Source organism: Centroberyx affinis, unplaced genomic scaffold, assembly GCF_046629955.1.
Source record: "Centroberyx affinis isolate AG114_WGS23_722 - 3 ecotype Tasmania unplaced genomic scaffold, CSIRO-AGI_Caff_v1 ptg003044l_1, whole genome shotgun sequence".
Classification (NCBI taxonomy): Eukaryota; Metazoa; Chordata; class Actinopteri; order Beryciformes; family Berycidae; genus Centroberyx; species Centroberyx affinis.
The window spans coordinates 1-21,407 of record NW_027281134.1 but is presented as its reverse complement, the minus strand read 5'-3'; the positions used below and the strand labels follow the sequence as shown (position 1 = coordinate 21,407).

The window sequence follows — 21,407 nt, the reverse complement described above, 5'->3', positions numbered from 1 at the left end:
TCTCAAAGAGTTGCATTAATTATTGTATTTTTTTTTTTTTTTGTAAGTAATTTTTCATAATTCTTAGCCCCGTGACAGCAGTGGCTCTATGGATCGCTTTGTCGGTCAGTCGCTCTGTTCCGCAGGGGAGACCTGTGTTCGCAGTGTCGAGAGGCTGTAAGACTCTTGTCTTGTTATTTATATTTCAGATCATCTACAAATAATCTGATGTAAAAACAACATGTAGGTTTTCACTAGCTGGAGTTTCATGAGACATTTTTTTTTCATTCTGAATTAAATCATTCTGAAGGAAGATTGCCACGCAAGTGTTTAAATGAGCGCTAAATATAACGATCGCATTAAGATGTGCGTTCACATGCTCCACAGTATGGAATCAGAATAAAAGTTTCGGACATGCACAAAACACCGAATCAACTCTCTAACATGGGCTTAGGTTTTTAAAAGATGGACGTGCGTCGGTTATTTCTTTACTGCTGTTCTTTCTGATGAAGCAACAGTTTTATCACAACATAGACTCCATAAGTGTCAGAAAAAGACATTTTGTTTTGTTTTGTTTTGTTTTGCCCCTGCAATGATTGGGTCCATTTGTAATTTTCACCGCTGTAAACCGAAATAACAAGCACATCAGTTCAAATCCTCCCGGAAAAAAAGGGAAACGTAATTGACGTTACGTTAAATGCGCGAGTGTGTGCAGAAAGAGGCGAGATAAAGAAAGTGATCGGAATGAGTGTTTACATGACGAAATCTTATCCATTGACCAGATTATTAAAGGGTTAAACAGCCCTCTCAAACGGAATGAAATTTAATTCGGATCGGCCAGTTTATTCTGATTGAGGCGTTTATATGAGGCATTTTTATTCTGATTGGGCTGCTATTCTGATTAAAAGGCTCCATGTACTATTGAAAGAACATCAAATGATGCAAAAAATGGGATGTGAGCTGCCTGTCTTCATATACAATTCAGTTTGTTTCTTTTCATATGTAACTTCCTTCCTGTGTTTCTGTTTACCTGAGTTTCTCTAGCTGTGACCCGTCTGTCTGTGACTCTGACTGTTCAACAGTAAAGTACACAAGGATTTTGAAACGTTGTTTTGTTGAAACAACGTTGAACATTAAACTCCTACATTTATGTTGTGTGTGTGTGTGTGTGTGTGTGTGTGTGTGTGTGATGAAATTATTTTTGTTGCAAGTTACTGGAATCCGATGCTTGGGTTTCCCCACATGCATGTGAAAACACCTCCGACCCCCAGGCACACACACACACACACACACACACACACACACAAAGACTGATGAGTGATGTTCCATGATCAATAAACTGAACCAATCTAGGACACAGACTGATTTTGTGTGTGTGTCCACATTGACAAGACAAGCTAATGATTGACTGATGACATCACTGCTCTAAATAGAAAAGACATCTATCAGTCAAACCACTCTTTCATAGAGAGAGAGAGTAACTGTCTCAGTTCCTTCTCTGGACACGTATTTTATTATTTTTGCCTTATAAAGAGACGGACGTTTGTTTTTCCATCAGTCAGAAGAGAATAAATGCATTTCTGGGAAAAGGAAAAGAGAAAAGTATTCGTCGAAAGCTAAAGTTTGGCAGACAGCAGCCTGTCTGTGTTTCTGTTGGTCAGGATGAGATCAGCCGGAGTTTCTCTTCTCTTCATGTTTCTTCTCATCTCCAACTGCAACACGGTGAGTTCACTGTCAGTATGCTCTATAGAGCTGTATGGTATAACATCCAAGCTGGAGTTGGCCCCTGCACTCTGTTCTACTTTTCCTCTATTTAGTTTTTTCCAATTTTCCCAGCATTGGAACTGTGCATTAACACGCTACTGCTATCTTTCTCTGTATTTGTAGGACTTTTTTGTGCTTTTGTCACTTTTGTTTTCAACATTGTAGTGTAGTTTAATATAGTACAATATTGCAAAATGTAACTTTTCTAAACATCACTTCTGGACACATCTAATGAGTTCCAACACGCTTTTCATCATTTCTTCATTCAGGCCGCAGCTGCTCACCGTTTATATGGCTGTCGATCACACTGGTTGGTCTTTAAGTGAAGGTTTTAATTCTGTGTGGAAATTGTTAAACAAAGTAGCAACTCAAAAGGATATGCAGCAAAATAAGCTTTTAGAATTAAAGATACAAAATTACTTTCTCACTACTTTTCTTCCTACTAAAACCAGACTGAACCCTGAGCGGCCTGCAGGGGGCGTATATGAACTGTTTACAGTTTTTACCACAGAAACAAAAGGCCCAAGCCTGTAGCGGAGTATATTACAGTAAAATATGAACAGAACACTATGTATAGTATAGAGCAGTCATCCTCAAAGTCCGGACTCCGGTCCGGATCCGGACCGAACCACAACTGTCTCCGGACTCTGAGCAAATTATACTTTCCATATGTATTATTTGTATTATCTGTGAGACTTCGCCGCAACGCAACGAGTCAAAATTCTCCGCTTTCTCCACTGCAAGCAGCGCTCTGAATGCCCGACTGCTCCACTGTCTGTGTGAGGACGTCTACTCTGCTTTGGTTTGGTCCAATCACATTCAGCGTCCCGTCATCTCCATGACAGCGGTGGGTCGCGGACGCGACGTCATACTGTAGAGCCGCACTTTTTTTTTCAAACTTTATTTTTACAAGAGAAGAGAACAAAGACCGGTGTAATCAAGTTGACAGCGCAGCTCGTTTCGTCAGCTGTTAGCTACTAGCCTATATTTGGAATGTGAATCAATCTAAAATGGCGTGTTCAAAGGTGGCCAGCCTGCAGTGAGTCTGCATTCTCAACAATGAACACGGTGAAGAACAAGTACCGCAGCCGACTCACCCATGAACACTTGCATCAGTGTCTCTGCCTGGTCATCACACCTTTTGTGCCAACGTTCAAAGTCTTGGCAGCAGACCAAAGGTGCCACTTCTCTCATTAAGCAACAGTGTTTGACACAATGTACAATAGTTCTGGACTTATTTGGACTTTGATTCTTAGGATGGTTTGATTCACCTCTGGTGGCTGGGTGTGTGAACCGGGTTTGGGGGATGGGGATAATGGGGAAATGGTGATTTGTAGCTTTAATTTAATTTAATTTTATATTATATATAGGTATATATATTGATTATATTGATTTATATTATATATATTTTATATTTAATTTTATATTATTAATTTAATAATTTAATTATAATTCGTTAAAAGCTTGACTGACCTTAATAAACGGACCTAATTGAAAATTTTCTTTGTGGACCTTTAAGATTTGTATTTGAGTACCCCTGGTATAGAGTATTACAATATGTCATAGCATAGTATGTTTAAATGTAGTATAATACACTACATATTACTGAAATATATTGTAGTACAGTGTAGTATAGTACAGTATAATACAGTATACTATAATGAATTATGTTACATTGTAGTAGCCTACATTCTTGTGTAACAGGCTAGTCAATAATGTCAAATGCCAAAAAACAAGAAAACCCAGAAAAAAAACCCCAGAAAAAAACAAAACAGCGAACACCAATAATAATGTATATCACAATATTTTGGCAGGACAGCATCTCGATGTTAAATTTTGGATACGCCTAGTGCTGTATAGTACAGTACACAATGTAACATAGTGTAGTATATTACAGTACATAACATTGAAGTGTAGTACACTGAAGTACAGTATAGTAAGGTTTAGTGTTAGTGTAATAGTAATAGTAACAGTGATATTAGTTTGTAATATTACAGTATGTTGTATTAGTGTAGTAAAGTTTAGTGCAAAACAAAATAGTACAGTGTAGTATTTTATATTTACAGTACAGTACACAGCAGTATAATGTAACATAGTACATTACAGCAGATTACAGTACATCATAGTAAAGTACAGTGTTAAAATTGCAGTACAATATATTACATGTTATATTATAGTGTATTCTAACTCTACCGTACTACTTCCTCCTGCAGGAGAGTCCAGAGGAGCGGGACCAGCCGTCACCCATGCAGCAGCAGATTCTTCAGCCAATGAGACCGTGGATCACTAGCCCCGCCCCTGTAACCACTGGCCCCGCCCCTGTGATCACTAGCCCCGCCCCCACCCCGGCGCCCAGTGACACAGACGAGTTTCTGGGATCAAAGGAGTGTCTGGAGAAAAAGTAGGTGCTGCGGATTGGCGGGGTCTGTTCACTTACGTTTTTATTTCTTTCATTTGTACTCTATTATCTCTACTCTACTGTGCTCTTGTTTTTATTCATTTCTTTAGTGGTTTGCTCTATTTTTTCATGTTATTGTTTTTTAGCTCTATTTTACTTCAGCTTTGTTCTCTTTATTTTTCTATCTTACTTTCACGCATTTACTTTCTTTCATGCATCATTCGTTTGGTCCTTTCATGTTTATTCATTTATTCCTTATCTTCCTTTACATTGCAGTTATCTGTATGTTGTTTAGTGTTTGTCCCTTTGTCTTTCTATGAGGTTCACTCGTGCGTCATGTGACCTGGTGTTTTGTCCTCCATGGGAGCGTTGCATCAACGGACGCTGTTCCTGTAAACTGCCCTATCAGTGTCTCAGAGAGGGCATGGCCCCGGTCTGTGGGCGGGACAACAGGCAGTACCTCTCCTACTGCCAGGTAAACACATGGAGCCATCGAGCAAGGCACTAACAGTGCCGGGGTCAGGGTTTAAATTCACACTGGGACGACCATTACTACAGATGTAGACACTTATGGTACTTTAACAGATAGGTTTGGCAATTTTGGACCTACATATAATTTTGCTCTTACATACCTGTAGTATATACTAGAGGTGTACAGAGACGTCTGTATCTGTATCTGTATCTGTTCAACCAACAAAATTATCTGTCTCTGTATCTGTATTTGGATAGAAGACCGGAGGTGGGCGTGGTTTATACCAGAAGTCACGTTAAATCGGGCAAATGTTGTATTTTCTAACCTATTATTATATATAATATAAGCAATTTTTGTGCCTTCAAAGCATCAAATTGATTTAATATTGGCATATAATTAATTATGAAATATATTTCCACATCATCATACTGTACTTTTCATCTCTCTCTCTCTTTTTTAAATGTTTAACTATATTCCATGAAACCTATGGCTTATACATACAGCATGTTACATCTTAAATGGATGAATATTGACTGGAATACGGTAAAACGCTGTTTTTTTCAATATTTCGACTGGGTTTTTTAAATGTAGGAAATTAACACATACAGCTAAAATCTCTCTCTCTCGCTCTCTCTCTCTCAGCGGCTACAGTACCAAAATGGGCTTTTTTCATTTGTGTTTTACTACTTCATTTTCTGTTTTACAAATGATAAAGGGAAAATCAAGTCCTTTATTTACATGTCAATCTTTTTTTTTTTATCCGAATAATAACGAGCAACTTCGGGTAGAAGAAATATCTGTTTCCATCGCATTATTTGTGCCGTCCCGAATAACGTATTTGGATTCGGGTACATCTGTAGTATATACTGTAGTTGTAAAAGTCATTTTTCATGTCATTGTGACTTGACATTTGAGGCTGTTAAGGCCCGGCTGACTTCAATGACAACATCCATCATAAATAATATATGATTTAAGAAATGTACAGGTGTTTTTTGTTAAATAAAAAGTTAATCCTCATGGTGGAAATATTCTTTTTTCAAACTGTGTCAACCTGTTTGTCTTTCAGGTGATGGCTCTCTCCTGTCGGACCAAAAAACCGCTCATGTCCCACTTTGGGGAAAACTGTGGAGGTGAGCTGTCAGAGAGACACACCATGTCATCATGTTGTCATGTAGTGATCAATGCTCAGTTTAAAGAGAATTCTTTTTACTTTATAGTGTTTTTTCCTCCTGTTATCACTGTAATTTTCCCATAGGGACCTAAAGGGAAGGTTCAGTGATTTTAGAGGCCTATCCTATTGATCTAACCATGCTCACTATTATAACGTTCAAAACATTTTTACATCTGAGTTTTTGTCTCTGAGAAATCAGCACCAGCCTCCCGTTAGCATTTGTTAGCAATGCTAGTGCAAGTCAATAGGGTATGAAACCATTGCTTTGTTTTAAAATTCCATTCAAGTGCAACAGAACTTTAAGCAAGTTCTATTGTGTATTCGGTAACACTTTACAATAAGGGTTCATTAATTAACAGTTAACTAATGTGTCTGGTAATCATTTACTAATGGTGTTCATGTTAACTAAGGTAGGCTATTAATTTATACATTATTTAATAGTCATCTTTATAAACTATTAAATGTGTAAATTAATACCTTAATTAACATGAACAAGGGTTAGTTAATGCGTATTAAGCATTAACTAACCCTTAACTTAGTGACCCTTATTCTAAAGTGTTACCGCATATTCTAACAATTACTACAGCTATGTAAGTATATGGAATGGCTTGCATGTGATTTTTAGAGTTTTGGCTTCATACCCCATTGACTTGTGCTAGCATTGCTAACAAATGATAATAGGAGGTGGTTGCCGGTGTCACAGAAATGCTTAAGTCTCTCTCTCTCTCTCTCTCCTCAGTGGATGATCCAAAGTTCAGCAGTTCAATAGACAGAGTCACAGGAGTGGTGAAGCTTTTCATTCCTGATAATGGGAGGACAGGAGCAGGAGGAGAGGAGGTGCTGGTGTGTGGGAAGCTGTGGGACACGGCTGCTGCTAACATGGCCTGCAAGGAGAACAAGCACCCACTGTGAGAGATGGATTTTTACCTATACACATACATACATAACATAAACATAACATAAATATACAGATAATTAACAGCATTACAAATCTGCTCCCAGCCAACTGTGTCTCCATGATGGAGGAACACTGTAGAACTGTGTGTTAGTTAATAAAGTGTAAATGTGTATGAAGCAGCTAGAAGCAGAGAGCAACTGAGTCAGCTTGTTGTGGTGTGGCTGTAGATCCATTCAGTAACGTTCTCAGTAAAAGTGAATAGTGTGATAAGGTGGATTTGTTTCCAAATGTAGGTTACTGTGACACAGTAACCTGTCTTGTCTTTAGCCCTAGTCTCTACTCCAAAACATGAAGAGTTGGAGCTTGAGAAGAGTCAGCTCAGTTAACCTGAACAAACTGTTAGCTAGCTAACTAGCCAGCAAACACACTGATGTTAATGTGAACACGCTAATGCTAGCTGCTACTAGATACGTTAGCTAGTGTGCCAATCAGATGTGTTAACAACAAGACAGTGATGGTTAGCTGACCAGATGCTATGGTTAGCTAGCTAACAAGCTGACATTATCTAAACACTAAATCAATCAGATGGATCAGTGATGAAATGATCAGTTCAGTCAGAAACAGAAATTAACTGTCTGTTCAATTCTGTTGAGACGACAGAAACACAGTCAGCTGTTCACAGAGCTGAGGACCTCCAAGATGGCCGCCAGAAGGGGGTTACATAACATTACAGCTATCAATAATGATGACAACAAAGCAGTACTTTATTAACTTTAATTTCAAGCGTGTGTGTGTGTGTGTGTGTGTGTGTGTGTGTGTGTGTGTGTAGCGGGGCAGCGTCAGCAGGGCTTGTATCGCACAAGTCCCTGATCACCAACCCTAGCTACGCAATGTTGCCACGGAGCTGTGTGACCGTCCGTTGCCAAGGTTACGAGACATCCTTGGCCGAGTGTGTCATCTACGACGCGGCCAGGATCGGCAACAGGAAGGTCGCCACGGCAACCTGTTACCAGGCAACCCAAGGTCAGTACCTCTGTTGGTCCAGATGTATCATTTTATCACTATTCTCTTTCCAAGCTGGTTTTGCTGCAGTGTTGTGACCTTGCTGTGTGTTTCTCTCTGTGTGTGTGTGTGCGTGTGTGTGTGTGTGTGTGTGTGTGTGTGTGTGTGTGTTCCAGAGGCAGCGGAGTGTGAGTTCAGGTGTGTGAACAGCAAATGTGTGTTTCTGAACCAGACGTGTGACGGAGTTGACGACTGTGGAGACCGCAGTGACGAGATGTGCTGCAAGAGTAAAACACACACACACACACACACACACACACACACACACACACACACACAGAGATGTATCACCTGGTATGTCCCATGTTTTCTTTCACAAAGTGACTGATTGTATGTTTTTATGTGTGTGTGTGTGTGTGTGTGTGTGTGTGTGTGTGTGTGTGTGTGTCAGGATGCAGGAAGGACGCGTTCCACTGCAGGACGGGGGTGTGTGTGTCCAGAGTGGCGGTCGGCGACGGGATGAACGACTGTCTGGACGGCCAGGACGAATCACCGAGACACACAACTACTGACCACAGTGAGACACACAACTTCATAACCAGTAACAGTGAGATTCATTTATAAGACTTCAAAGCAGAGTCTACAAAGACTTTACTGATAAATGACAGTCTCAACTCTCCAGCTGCTCCAACACTTCCCATCCCTCCAGCTGCATTCCTCTAGTGATTGTCTGCTTCCTGTTCCTCTCTTCTTCTGTGTTTCATTTTGGTCCAATGTGATTTTTTGTTTTTTTTAAACACTACCATCCTGTGTGCGGGATTTCAACGACATGCTACATGCACATCAACACAGAAGTATAAAAACTTAAATGTAAGCGCCTCCATGTTCTTTATGTTTGCACTTTACATTATATTTACGTTACGTTCGACTATAAAATGCGCTTTAGTCACGCAGTTACTGTTCTTTGGCACTGGAGGGCAGTGTAGAGAGCTATGAGGAAAATAATGAACTTTAGGAAGAAGTCTGCAGAAAACTGTCAAATGTTATTTTTTATATATTTCTTATTTGTCCACAGGGTCAACGGAGACGCACATACTACTCCAAAACACAGGTATGTTACTCGTTACCATGGTAACAAACTCATTGCCATGTAATACCTTCACCAACACACAGGCACACAGCGACAGTGGTGGGCTGCACTTCCTGTTACTATGGTAACTGACTCAACCATGGCAACACTGTAACATATTACCGGTCTCACAGAAGCGTAGGTACAGTGTAGTTACCATGGCAACACACACCATGTAATCCATAGTAGTACTAGACTCAGTATTAATAATAATAGTATATAAGCAGTAGTAAAAGTGGTAGTAACAGCAGCATAAGTATTTGCGCAAAGCCGCCCAAATACCTGTTACCATGGTAACATTACCACAACCATGGCAACGCACCCTTTTTCCACCCGTCTCAAAAACACAGGTACATGGCACTACAATGGCACTAATTACCACGGTAACACATGTTACCACTGCAACAGTCATTCACTTTGACCACCTATAAAACTCCCATGGCTTAATGCCATCTACCATCACAATAGAGTTGTTACCATGGCAACGCCACCATGAACACCCTACTTATTTCAGTGTTAAGCATATCACATACATGTGATATGACATGACATGTTTTCGTTAAAGTGGTAAACTGTACATAACTGGTCAATATTGTTGAGGATGAATGATGGATGATATATTTTTTTTTTTTTCAGTCTACACCTCTCCTAAAAGTGGTATGTAACCTAAACTACATTTGAAACATAGTAGTAGCATCAGCACTATCAGTAGTGCTACTGTTAGTAGCAGCAGTAGTAGCATAAGTAGTAGTAGTAGTATACTAGTATTAGAAGTAGTGTCAGTAGTATCAGGACTAGCAGTAGTAGTGGGAGTAGTAATATATGTAATAGTAGTAGTAGTATCAGTACTACCAGCAGTACTAGTAGTATCAGCAGTAGTACTACAAATAGTACTAGTAGTCTAATAGTAATATTAGTAAGACTAGTAGCAGAAGTAAAATCTATGTGTGTGTGTGTGTGTAGAGACGAGGGCCAACAGACTGCATCTGGAGTCCAAGTTGTACTGTGGGATTCCCAACTCCACCACAGTGGATGACGAGGAGGAGGAGGAGCGAGGGAGGAGCAGCCGAGTGAAGAGGGTGGTGGGAGGAATACCAGCCAAACCGGTCAGTTAGACACACTGCAGGTCTGTCAGACACACTGCAGGTCTGTCTGTCTCTCTAATTTGATTTCAGTATCTTTATTGGCATGTCTGTTAAAGCTGCACTAAGCAATTTTTTGACAGAAACAGCAACACATTTGTAAATAAACCACAGCAAAGCCGCCGGACTACGGAGGGTCCAAAGGACAAACCTAGCAAAGGTATCCGCATTTTGTGAAAAAAATGAAAAAGCCTTTATTGATTACATGCTTGAACAAAGATAAAAAAAAATTAAAAGGTAAAGTAAACCTCTATATCTTCGGATCTTTTTTTTTGTTTATTGCCCATTCCGAAGAGCACCTGTCTGTCCATTGGAAACACAGAAGAACCCAGAACGCTCTTTCTCTTTTGTTGTGTTAATAATATGAATCACTTTACTAGCAAGGGTGGAAGTAACTAATTACATTTTCTCCTGTATTGTTCGTATTGTCCCGTATTGTAAGTATTGTACTTATTAAATATATATTTTAAATCACACCCATACGGAGTACACATTTTGTGGCTCCATCAGCATCAGAAACTGGACAATCGGCCAATTGTGGAGCCATTTACACTGAACGATCAGTCAGCAAAGAGAAGAGTAAGCTGGCTTTACTTTGTGCAAGAATATGTTAAATTCCGAAACTGTGGCGCTGTCTGCCATTTTTGTGGTTAGCGGACCACTAACCTGGCAACAGTCACCTCCTTGCAGCCAACAGAGCGGCAGCACCAACGAGAGTTCGACGTCACGTCAACAAAACCTGGATACCTTCTAGCCATGACCGGCTAACAGCTAAGTTACAACCTGGCTCAAGGTTAGCAACAAAGTGGGAGACCACACACAGAATCAAAACACAAAAGACGTTTAATCCAAATTAACCAAACCCAACACATAAGGATGAGGTATGAATATGTATATACGGAAGGAACCACGGGGGGGTTGGTTGGACAAGCACCAGCGGGCCGAGTGGTAGAGAGAGACAGACTGCCAGGTAGACCAGCTCTTTATACCCTGGCAGCTCCAGCCCAGGTGCTACCAGCTAAAGGAAACGACCCACTCAGCCTATCAGCAATCTGTAAAAGAAAGCACAGCAGAACAGCAAGACAGGCCTACAGAGTGGGTGGGGTCGTCACATAAGCTAAACGTACCTACGGAGTAATGTCGCCGGTTACCACTCTCGCTTTGCCAGATGTTTCTCCCGCTGAAGGCCACATGTCATACAATGACAAGTGAAGAGGTAGATGGCAAGTTTACTAGTTGAACAAGTTTACTCACTCTGCCATTTCGAGATTTTTTTTCAGTGATGGGAGGGGGAGAGTGCCGCTTTTAAACAGCAAGGGAGGAGACTTGCTACCTGCCTCTTGTAACAGTCGCAAATGTGCCTACTATGCTTTTGGAACATTGTTCGGTTGCAGTAACAGATTAAGTCACTGGGTGGCGCTCCTTGTTTTTACTGAGACTGAGTTACAGCAACAGGTTGAGTACTGCTCCCTGTCTATCCTCCTGACGAGTAGCTTGTCTCTTCCATAACGATTTGGTACGTGTTAAACTATATCAGTCTACATGTATGTTGAGAGATTATAGTACCGTAGAGACCAGGCATTGTATGGTTGACAAGTATAGGTGAATAAAGTGGTACATGTGTGAAATCCCAATACTGACGTCGTCTGGCTCTGTCATGCTATCCAGGAGCAGCCTACTTCCCTAAAGCTAATGTAAGCTAAGACACGACCAAGCACGTTACACTCTTCACTTGTCATTGTGGGACATGTAACCTTCAGTGGGAGAAAAATTTGGCAAAGCGAGACTGGTAACCAGTGAGACTTCTCTGTAGGTGTGGTTAGCTTAGCTATTAGCCTTTATGAACGGGTTGTCCTTCGGGGGCCTCCGTAGTGCAGTGGCTTTGCTGTGCTTTATTAACAAATGTGTTGCGGGTTATGTCGCCATCTGGTGGTCAGAAAAATTACTTATTGCTCTAAAGTCACAATGACGTAACAAATGAGTTTTTCACCTGACGTGTTTCTGCTTTCATCAGAGCATATGTCTTTGTCTATCTCTGTCTATCTGTCTGTCTGCTTACCTGTCTGTCTGCCTGTCTGTCTGTCTGTAGACCCAGATCCAGTGGCAGGTTGCGATAGTGGAGTATAAGAAGCTCGACTGTGGAGGAGCGTATATAGGAAACTGCTGGGTGCTGACTGCTGCACACTGTGTCAGGTATAGTGTGTGTGTGTGTGTGTGTGTGTCTGTATTACTAGAACGGAAGTAACGGTCGAAATTCTAGCATTAACAGCAACTAGTATTAACAGAAGTAATACTAGTACTAGCAGTAGCAACAGTAGTAGTAGTAGGAGGAGTAGCAGCAGTACTATTAGCAGTAGTATCAATAGCAGTAGTACTAGTCATAATACTAGTAGTAACAGCAGTTGTATTAGCAGAAGTAGTACCAGCAGCAGGAACAGTATTAATACGAGTAGAAGTGGTAGTAGCAAAAGTAGTAGTAGCATTAGAAATAGTAGTTGAGGCAATTGCAGTAGCAGCAGTAGCAACAGCAACAGTAGTGGAAGAACTAGCAGTAGCAGCAACAGGTGTATTAGTAGGAGTAGTAATAGCAGTACTGGTCCTAGAAGTAGTAGTAGTAGCAGTGGTAGTAGTATCAGTTTAGTAGCAATAGAAGTGGTAGTAGTAGTATAAAGTAGTAGTAGTAGCAGAGGTGGGGGACTTGAGTCACATGACTTGACTCGAGTCAGACTCAAGTCGCAAATTTGAGGACTTGAGACTTGCTTGACTAACATTGATAAAAGACTTTGACTTTGACTTGGTATTCATGACTTGAGACTTGACTTAGACTTGAGACAGATGACTCAAAATACGAAAACTAGTCTCAATTAGAAGCCAGTTGCCATTGATTATTTTTACTTGCATTCAAACGTCAGTCACATTTGCTGATCGCCATGGCGGCACAGAGAAAACAGTACGACCTGAAATTCAAGCTGTCAGTTGTCAAATTTGCTGAACAAAACTCAGGAGAAGCAGCAGCAAGACATTTCTCCATTGATCTTTTTTTGGCTTTCATCCTTTCTTTTTTTTTTTTTATAATGAAAATTTATCTTAGTCTTTTAAACCTATAGTATAAAGATATACATACACACACATTTGAAAGAACATAGTTTAAAACAGGGGAGAAGAAAGAAGAGAAAGAAAAAAAAAAGAAAGAAGATAAAAGAAATAAAATTGCAAAAGAAAAAAGAAAAAAAAGACATAGTCATATTAGTGTGCCGTAACATGGTCTACAGTTAGTGTAATGTCTGTTTGAATCGATGAATGCACGTGCTGTATCCCAGTGTCCTTGCATGCCCTTGTCAAAGTCAAGAAGCAAGTTGGTGGCTCGTTCCATACTTAAGTCCAGATAGTCTTTGAGCCAACCACACAGTGCAAAGCAGGAGGGCTTGTGTACCTTCCAGTTCATAAGAATAATTCTCTTTGCGGAGAGGAAACCTAAATTCAGGAGACCATGTACAAGACTGGATTTTATATGTTCAGGTCTGTGTCCAAGAAGACATGTAATAGGACAAACAGGTATTTGGACCTCAAGCATGTCTGATAGAACCTTCACTACTCCAGACCAAAATGTCCTAACTGCAGGGCAGTCCCATAGGAGGTGTATCAGAGATCCATGCCCTCCGCAGTTATGCCAGCATTGGTCTGTCAGCTCTCTGTTCATTTTGGATATACGCGAAGGGGTCATATAGGCTCTACACAGTATCTTAAATTGTATAACCCTATATCTAATGCACCTGGATGACGTGATGCCCTTCCTCCAGATGTTGCTCCATTGCTCTGAGGTGAGTGACACACCAAGGTCGTTCTCCCATGCCTGTTGAGTGGGTATGAATGGATTGGGTGAAGCAAGGAACAAGAGTTTATAGATACTGGAGACAGTGCCTCTTTTTGTGCCAGCTAACATTAAGCTGTGATCTAGTTCTAATTTGGATGCGGGGGTTGTGCTGTCATGTAGCCTTTTACAGACAATAGATTTAATTTGAAAGTAAGCCAAAAATGATGATTCCGGTAAGCTAAATTCAGCTTTCAGATTGCAGAAGGAACGGTAGCCATTTTCATCAAATAACTGACCTATGGAAAAGATACCTTGTTGTTCCCACAATTTGTTATTCAACGGGTTTCCCCCAGCAGTCAGTAATGTGTTAGACCAAATGGGACAAGATGGTAACATTAATCCATTCATACCCAGTCGTCTATGAAGCGTTTTTGCAATGGAGCAAGAGAATTTGATTATGCTATTGTTAAGGGCTGCTGGGGGCTCGGTAGAGTACCACAATGAGGCTGGTGTAGTGAGTCTAGTGCTAGAAATAATTCTCCCTTCCAAACACTCCCAGCTGCCCTCCGTTGGATCAGCTTTGTAGGCCCAGGCTAGGGGGTATCTTGCATTGAATGACAGGTAGTAACAATATATGTCTGGTACCCCAAGGCCTCCCTGAAATCTTGGTTCTGAAAGCTTTTTGTAACCTATTCTTGATTTTCGATTGTTCCAAATAAATTGAGTAAACAGTGAGTTAATTTGTTTGAACCAAGATAAAGGGAATTGGAAGGGGATGGCTGAGATAACATATGTGAGCCTGGGTAAAACATTTTGAGTATTTCAACCCTTCCCCATAGGGATAGTGGTAAGACAGTCCACCTTTTTAGATCATCTTTAATTTTGACAGTTTAACAGTTATTAACATTTATTAACAGTTTAGGGCCATTCAGATTGAACATCTGGGTAATAGGAGAGATAATATTAATGCCTAGGTATTTCATACCCTTGTATTTCCAAACAAAGGTTCCTGCTAAGTCTGATTGAAATGTGTGTTGGTTCAGGGGCATCGCCTCACTTTTACTCCAGTTTATCTTGTATCCTGAGAGATGGCTGAAGGATTCGACAAGTTCAAGGAGTGCAGGTAATGAAACTGAAGGTTCACTTAGGGTGACCAGGATGTCATCTGCATATAAGTTCAATTTAAAGTTATGATCATACACTGAAACTCCTGAAATATTCGCTTTGGTACGTATTGCGCAGGCAAGTGGCTCCAGGGCGAGAACAAATAGTAACGGGGACACAGGACATCCTTGGTGAACCCCACGATGTCGATTGAATGAGTTTGATATCAGTCCGTTGGTTTTAACACATGAAATTCATATTTAGAGAGTGAGAACAGAAGAAATGGCCATTCAATTCTGTCGAAGGCTTTCATTGCGTCTAATGATGCAGCGATTACAGGAGTTTCCAAGTGATTTAACAGCCTCCACATGTTGGTATATGGTATATGGTATATATCCAACTTGGTCTAGGTGAATTAAGGATGGGATCACTCTCTCCAGACGAAGAGCAAGTGTCTTTGCTAGGATCTTATAGTCGTCGTTTAAAATACTAAGGGGCCGATAATTGCCCATCTCGCGGGGGTCTTTACCAGGTTTAGGCAGGACAGTTATAATAGCACGCCGCATAGAGGGTGGCATTGATTCAGAGTCAATTATCTCATTAAAAAGCATAAGAAGAATTGGTGAAAAGGCCTTATTAAAGCGTTTGTAAAACTCCATGCTGAAGCCGTCCTCTCCAGGGGTTTTACCTGAAGCTAGTTTTTTAATAGCCAATTGTATCTCTGATTGGGTAAGGGGGGCCTCCAACTCTGCCTTGTCTTGGACATTAAGAGCTGGAAGAGTCAACCCGTTAAAGAATTTGTTCAAGTCCTGGTCACTTGCCTTAAATTCCGATTCATGGAGGTTTGAGTAATAATGCTTAAATGCTGAGTTAATGGAGATATTGTCAGTGTGAAGTGCGCCCTTATCATCACTAGTAATCGGTATCGAGTGCATGTTCTCAGCTTGTTTCAGTTTATGAGCGAGCATTTTGCCTGCTTTGTCAGCTGATTCAAAGTGTTGCCTGCGTAGTTGATAAAGGGCAAAAGCAGTTTCTTCATGCAGTAGTCTTTCTAGGTCAGCTCTAAGAATAAAAAGAGACCTCCTTAGTTCTAAATAGTAGGGATTAGACGTGTGCTGTTCCTCTAGAATCTTAAATTCATTAGCTAATTAGCGACTTTTTTTTTCATATGTTTATTTTTTTCTGCCGACGCATAGCTAATCACCCAACCCCTGCATGTGACAGAGGAGACAGAATTTAAGTTTATGTCAAAGAATTCTGTAATTCTACTTTCAATAAGTGCAACAAAGTCATCTTTCCTTAACAAGGAGTTATTCAGCCTCCATTGCCTGGTTTTGCATGTGTTGGGTGATGGGAAAAAGGAGACAGAGACAGGAGCATGATCACACAATATAATACTATGTATATGAGAGTCGATGATATTCTGAGTGAACTGGTTAGACATTAATATGTAATCAATTCCTGAGTAAGAATTATGTACTTTAGAATAATAAGTATATTCTCGTGCACCCTGGTTCATTAGTCACCATGTGTCAAATAATGCAAATAGAGATTGTAGCTCCTCCATTGCTGCTCCAGATATTCTGTCTGCGGGCAATGGGGGACCAGAGCGATCTACCACTGGGTCTCTCACCAAGTTAAAGTCAGCAGACATAATGAGGGGGCCCTCCAATGCTTTGGCAATAATAGTGCCAAGAGATTAAATAAAGGTTGCCTGGGCGGTGTTGGGGGCGTATATGTTTATGAGGGTACACTTAATATTGTATAGAAAACCAGATATGACAATATATCTACCCTCCTTATCCGTTATGCTGTTGCTTAATTTAAAAGGGACATTTTTTGCAATCAGAATACAGACCCCCCTAGATCTACCCGATCCTGGGGAACAGAAGACCTGCCCTACCCATTTCTGCTTTAGTTTCCTAGATTCCTCCTCATTCAAATGAGATTCCTGTATCATAGCTATGTTGCAGTTAAGGGATTTTAAGTGCGTGAGAATTTTGTATCTTTTAACTGGATTTTGTATGCCGTTAACGTTCCAGCTCACTACTTTGACATTACTGATCGTGTTATTCATACAACAGAGTGGTCAGGAAGATAAGCATGTAAGGCCTCCTAATATGCCAGAGAGGACCAACTTGTGCTTGACTGCGAAAAGGTAACCATGAAGTTGCATTAGCATTGTACAATGAGGGGTAGGGGTAGAGAAAAAAGAAAAAAATAAATAAATAAAAGTAAAAAAAAATTTAAAAAAATAAAGACGAAAGAAAAAGACATAATAATAGAAATGCGATAACTGGGCAAGATAGCCCAGATAAAGAAAGGAACTTACAATGGAGGCGAGTGCCTCGAAGTATCCGCGAGGGTAAGGTGTGTACAAACCAGGCAGCCTTACCCAGACCTATGCTTCTTATTGTTTGAGAACTGGATATACATTATGAAACAATCCACCAGAATGTGGGAATTATTATTGTGGTTAGACTACTATGATGCCTGCTGTGACACATATGTTAAGTTAGCAAGTCCATATTGAGCTCACACCCCAACAAATTCTGAATAGTAATTTCACATGGAACTTTTTCTTATTTGACTCTCTGTGCATTTAGTGAGTTCTCAATATAACAAATGCTTTTAATCTCATGGAAATAGCCATGGGAGATAAAGCAGCCATACTAATAATAGTCACAACAAAAAACTATAAGCCATTTGACCTATGCGCCACAGAAGAAGGGGGATAATGAGAAGAAAATTACCACATTTTGGGAAACAAAATAGCATGACCTTATTAAAGAAAAATTATCTTATGCTATACCATCTTGGGCAGTCAAAAGGTAAATATATTTAAATACACAAACAAGGCCTTCGGTTTAAGACAGCACCCAAAATATAATGACCATTGTCATTTAACAAAAACATAGTTTGTGCTGTCTATATTGACTGTAATTCTTCATTTACTGTTTAATGTGTCCTAACGTTTCCCAGTGAGAAGTTGTATCATATGAGACTAACGACCCGCTTTAATTTTGGAAAGGTAAAGTAAGCGCAGGCTGGTATGAGCAAAACTAAAAGGGTATCAGCGTTATGAACAATTAGCCTGCTATTTAGGTGTCGTGGTTAACACACACACACACAAAAAAGAAAGAAAATGTCAGAAATATGATATTATATAACATGCCGGGTTTTTTTTATTTTTTATTTTTTCGATTGCTAACCCATGGGAGTAGGGACACTCACAGACTAATGCTTATGGGGAGAGACATACCACTTAGAAGTGATTAGGTAGCTTGGTTTTCAAGTCCTCAACGGCTTCCATTGGAGAAGTATAGATGCGTTGCTGCCCGTCTGCCAGGTTGACGCGAAGTTTCGCCGGGTAGATCATCCCATACTGCAGTCCCGCTTTTTGCAACGTCTTTTTAATGTCCCAGAAGCCGGAGCGTTGTCTCTGGACCTCGGCTGAGAAATCCTGGAAGACGGAGAAGCGGTGCCCTTCCCACGTGAGCTGTCCCTTCTTCCTTGCAGCGGTGAGGATGTCTTGTTTGTCGCTCCATCGTAGTAATCTTATGAGGATAGGACGCGGTGGCTCTCCTGGGGCAGGTCTAGGTCTCGTTGCGCGGTGAGCGCGATCAACTTCTGGGGATATATATCCCCAGGCTTTCATCCTTTCTAAGGTAGGCTACCAGCATTTTGATGCTCGCTCTCTCTCTCTCTCTCTCTGCTCTCTGTGCTTTAGAACGTAACCGCTGTGAAACAATCAGAAAATAAAATTTTATTTCTCTGATTCACCGGCTTTCTTACTACCACCGCTCCCTCTCTTCATTCACTTTCTAGCTCGCTCGACCACCGCTTCTCTCTCTCTCTCTCTCTCTCTCTCAGTGTTGTCTCTCGGAGCGAGATCAAATGAATGATTCGTAATTGATATGTTATTCGATAGCCTAATTTTTATACAAGTAATATTCATACTGGTTTAAATAAACAATTTGATAGTATTTCCCATCTTAGCTGAGCAAGAGTTTTGTGCGAAAGGAATTAAAGGCCTGTCCCATATAGACGCCTGTCCCAAATATAGGCCGGTTGAGTTCAGTGTTTGAAGCAAATAAAAGCCCGGGCTATTAATTTAAGTTTTACGGTATTTGCATTTTTCTAGATATTGATATTAAGCAGTTACTATTACCTGGCTGAAGGGGAGCCAGGGCAGGAGGCTTAACATTGTGATGTAATTTTTTTGTTTCGTACGTCTGTTTTCACTTTAGAGCCCTTTAGAGCTATAGGGCTATAATAATTTCAGAGCCCCACTCTCCATTGTTGTTCATTTAGGAGGATTGCCACAAAATGTCAAATATCAGTAAGATTTATAAGATGTAAGCAGGCTGCAACAGTTTTCGTTAATTTTGAAAATAAAACTCAGCTTTTCATGACCACTGTCTTTTAACTGATTTAAATGTGGAAACAAAATCTGGGGTAGATCATCAGAATTTCGTATGACTTGACTTGTGACTTGCTTGACCTGAGCAATGACTTGACTTGTCTTGCTTGACTTCTAGCAGGGACTCGACTTGACTTGCTTGATTCTCACCACAGTGACTTGGGACTTGCTTGAGACTTGAAGGTTAAGACTTGAGACTTGCTTGTGACTTGCACATGTGTGACTTACTCCCACCTCTGAGTAGTAGTATAAAGTTAGTTAAAATGGTAGTAGCAGTAGTAGTTGCAGCAGTAGTGGTAGTAGTAGTAACAGTAGTAGTAGCAGCAATAACAGCAGTAGCAGTACTAGTAGCAGTAATAGTCTCTCGCCCCTCTCTCTCTCTCTCCCAGGCCGAACCCTAGTGCGTTCATGGTGAAGTTTTCTCTGTGGAGGAAGGACAGATCTCAGAACACCACCGACATTGTTCCTGTCCAGGACGTCATCATACACCCCAAGTATCCATCCATCTGTTTATGCATCCATCCATCCATCCATCCATCCATCTGTTTATACACCTATCCATCCATCCATCTGTTTATACATCCATCCATCCATCTATCCATCCATCCATCTGTTTATACATCCATCCATCCATCTGTTTATATATCCATCATCCATCTGTTTATACATCCATCCATCATCCATCCATCTGTTTATACTTCCATCCATCCATCCATCTGTTTATACATCCATCCATCCATCTGTTTATACATCCATCCATCCATCCATCCATCTGTTTATACACCTATCCATCCATCCATCCCTCACTTGTCACCTTTCCCCCTCTCTTTCTCATACAGGTTCATCATCTTTAAACTCTTGACTTTCTTTTCTTTATATTATTAATCTTCTTTACTTTTTAGATGCAGTAACTAACTCACATATTCATTCATTCATTCATTTATTGATTCACTCACAGTTAACTCCTACAGTATCTGCCCGTCACTGTCCATTAGCAGGCATGGTAATGTCTGAACCAGGATCATTCACTCACCTCTTTATTTTAACTTTATTTTTTTTCCCACATTTTATCCATTATTTTCTTTGTCTTTACTGGTTTTAATCAATTTCTTCACTTTCTTTTTTTATTTACTCTCTTTAGTGAATGTTCCTTTCTTTCATGACTATTGTCTTTACTTTGTATTCCTTGCATTCTGTGCTTCATTTTCTTGACCTAATTTTAATTTATTTAGTCCTTATTTTTTTTTAAATTGTATTCAATATCTATATTCTATATCTTTCTTTACTCTTTATTTTCAGTTATTTTGTGGGGGGGGTTTTACCACCTTTTATGCCCCCACCCTCCATTTATAATACTACTGTTATGAAAATTACATAGAAATTACTTTTTTCTTCACTTTTATTTTATTCACTTCTTTATGTCCTTTATTTTCTCCACCCCCACCCTCCTGCTTGCCTTACTTTTTACTTTATTTTCCTGACTTTATCCTTATTTTCATTATTTTCTTAAATTTCTGTAATTACCTTCACTTTCTTAGCTTTGCTTTCTCTTTTTTTTTGGGTTCATTTTGTTTTCTTCGCTTGTATTATTTATTCACTACATGTCCTTTACCCCCCCCCACCCCACCCCCCTCCCCCAGGTACAACCCCAGCAGCTATGAGAACGACATCGCTCTGCTGCAGCTGGAGAAGCTTCCGTTCACTGATGTGTGTTTTGTGGAAAACCCGGCGATCAGTGCCGTCTGTGTTCCCTGGAGCCTCCAGCTGTTCCAGCCAAACCACACCTGCAGCATCTCTGGATGGGGACGCACCGCAGGTCAACACCAGCTGCAACACACACAGATAGACAGATAGATCATGTGGATAGGTAGGTAGGTCGTGGTTTAGGCAGGTAGATAATTAGGTACGTAGTCAGTTGAGTCAAATAACAAAAAACCAAAGTATTCATTTTATAATATGAAACAGAGAAACAGAGAAACGCGAACAAATGTTTGGTATATCTTTTGGTAAAACTTTGATGAATGGCTACAACGATTAATCAATTAACAAATTCATTGGTAACACTTTACAATAAGGGTCACTAAGTTAAGGGTTAGTTAATGCTTAATAAT

The 21,407-nt window shown here is 40.3% G+C and overlaps 1 protein-coding gene across 1 annotated transcript; it reads left to right on the top strand.

The window, feature by feature from the left end:
- Positions 1-1,641: 1,641 nt before the first annotated feature.
- Positions 1,642-21,112, top strand: LOC139659217 (complement factor I-like; the record flags this gene model as incomplete). The annotated part of the gene is made up of 13 exons (XM_071537430.1): positions 1,642-1,701; positions 3,957-4,144; positions 4,463-4,616; positions 5,680-5,743; positions 6,524-6,692; positions 7,512-7,705; positions 7,861-7,971; positions 8,136-8,291; positions 9,450-9,470; positions 9,777-9,919; positions 12,045-12,148; positions 19,686-19,790; positions 20,937-21,112. Coding segments are annotated over exons 1-13 (1,645 nt in total), but the record flags the coding sequence as incomplete, so codon positions are not given.
- Between the last annotated feature and the right edge of the window lie 295 nt (positions 21,113-21,407).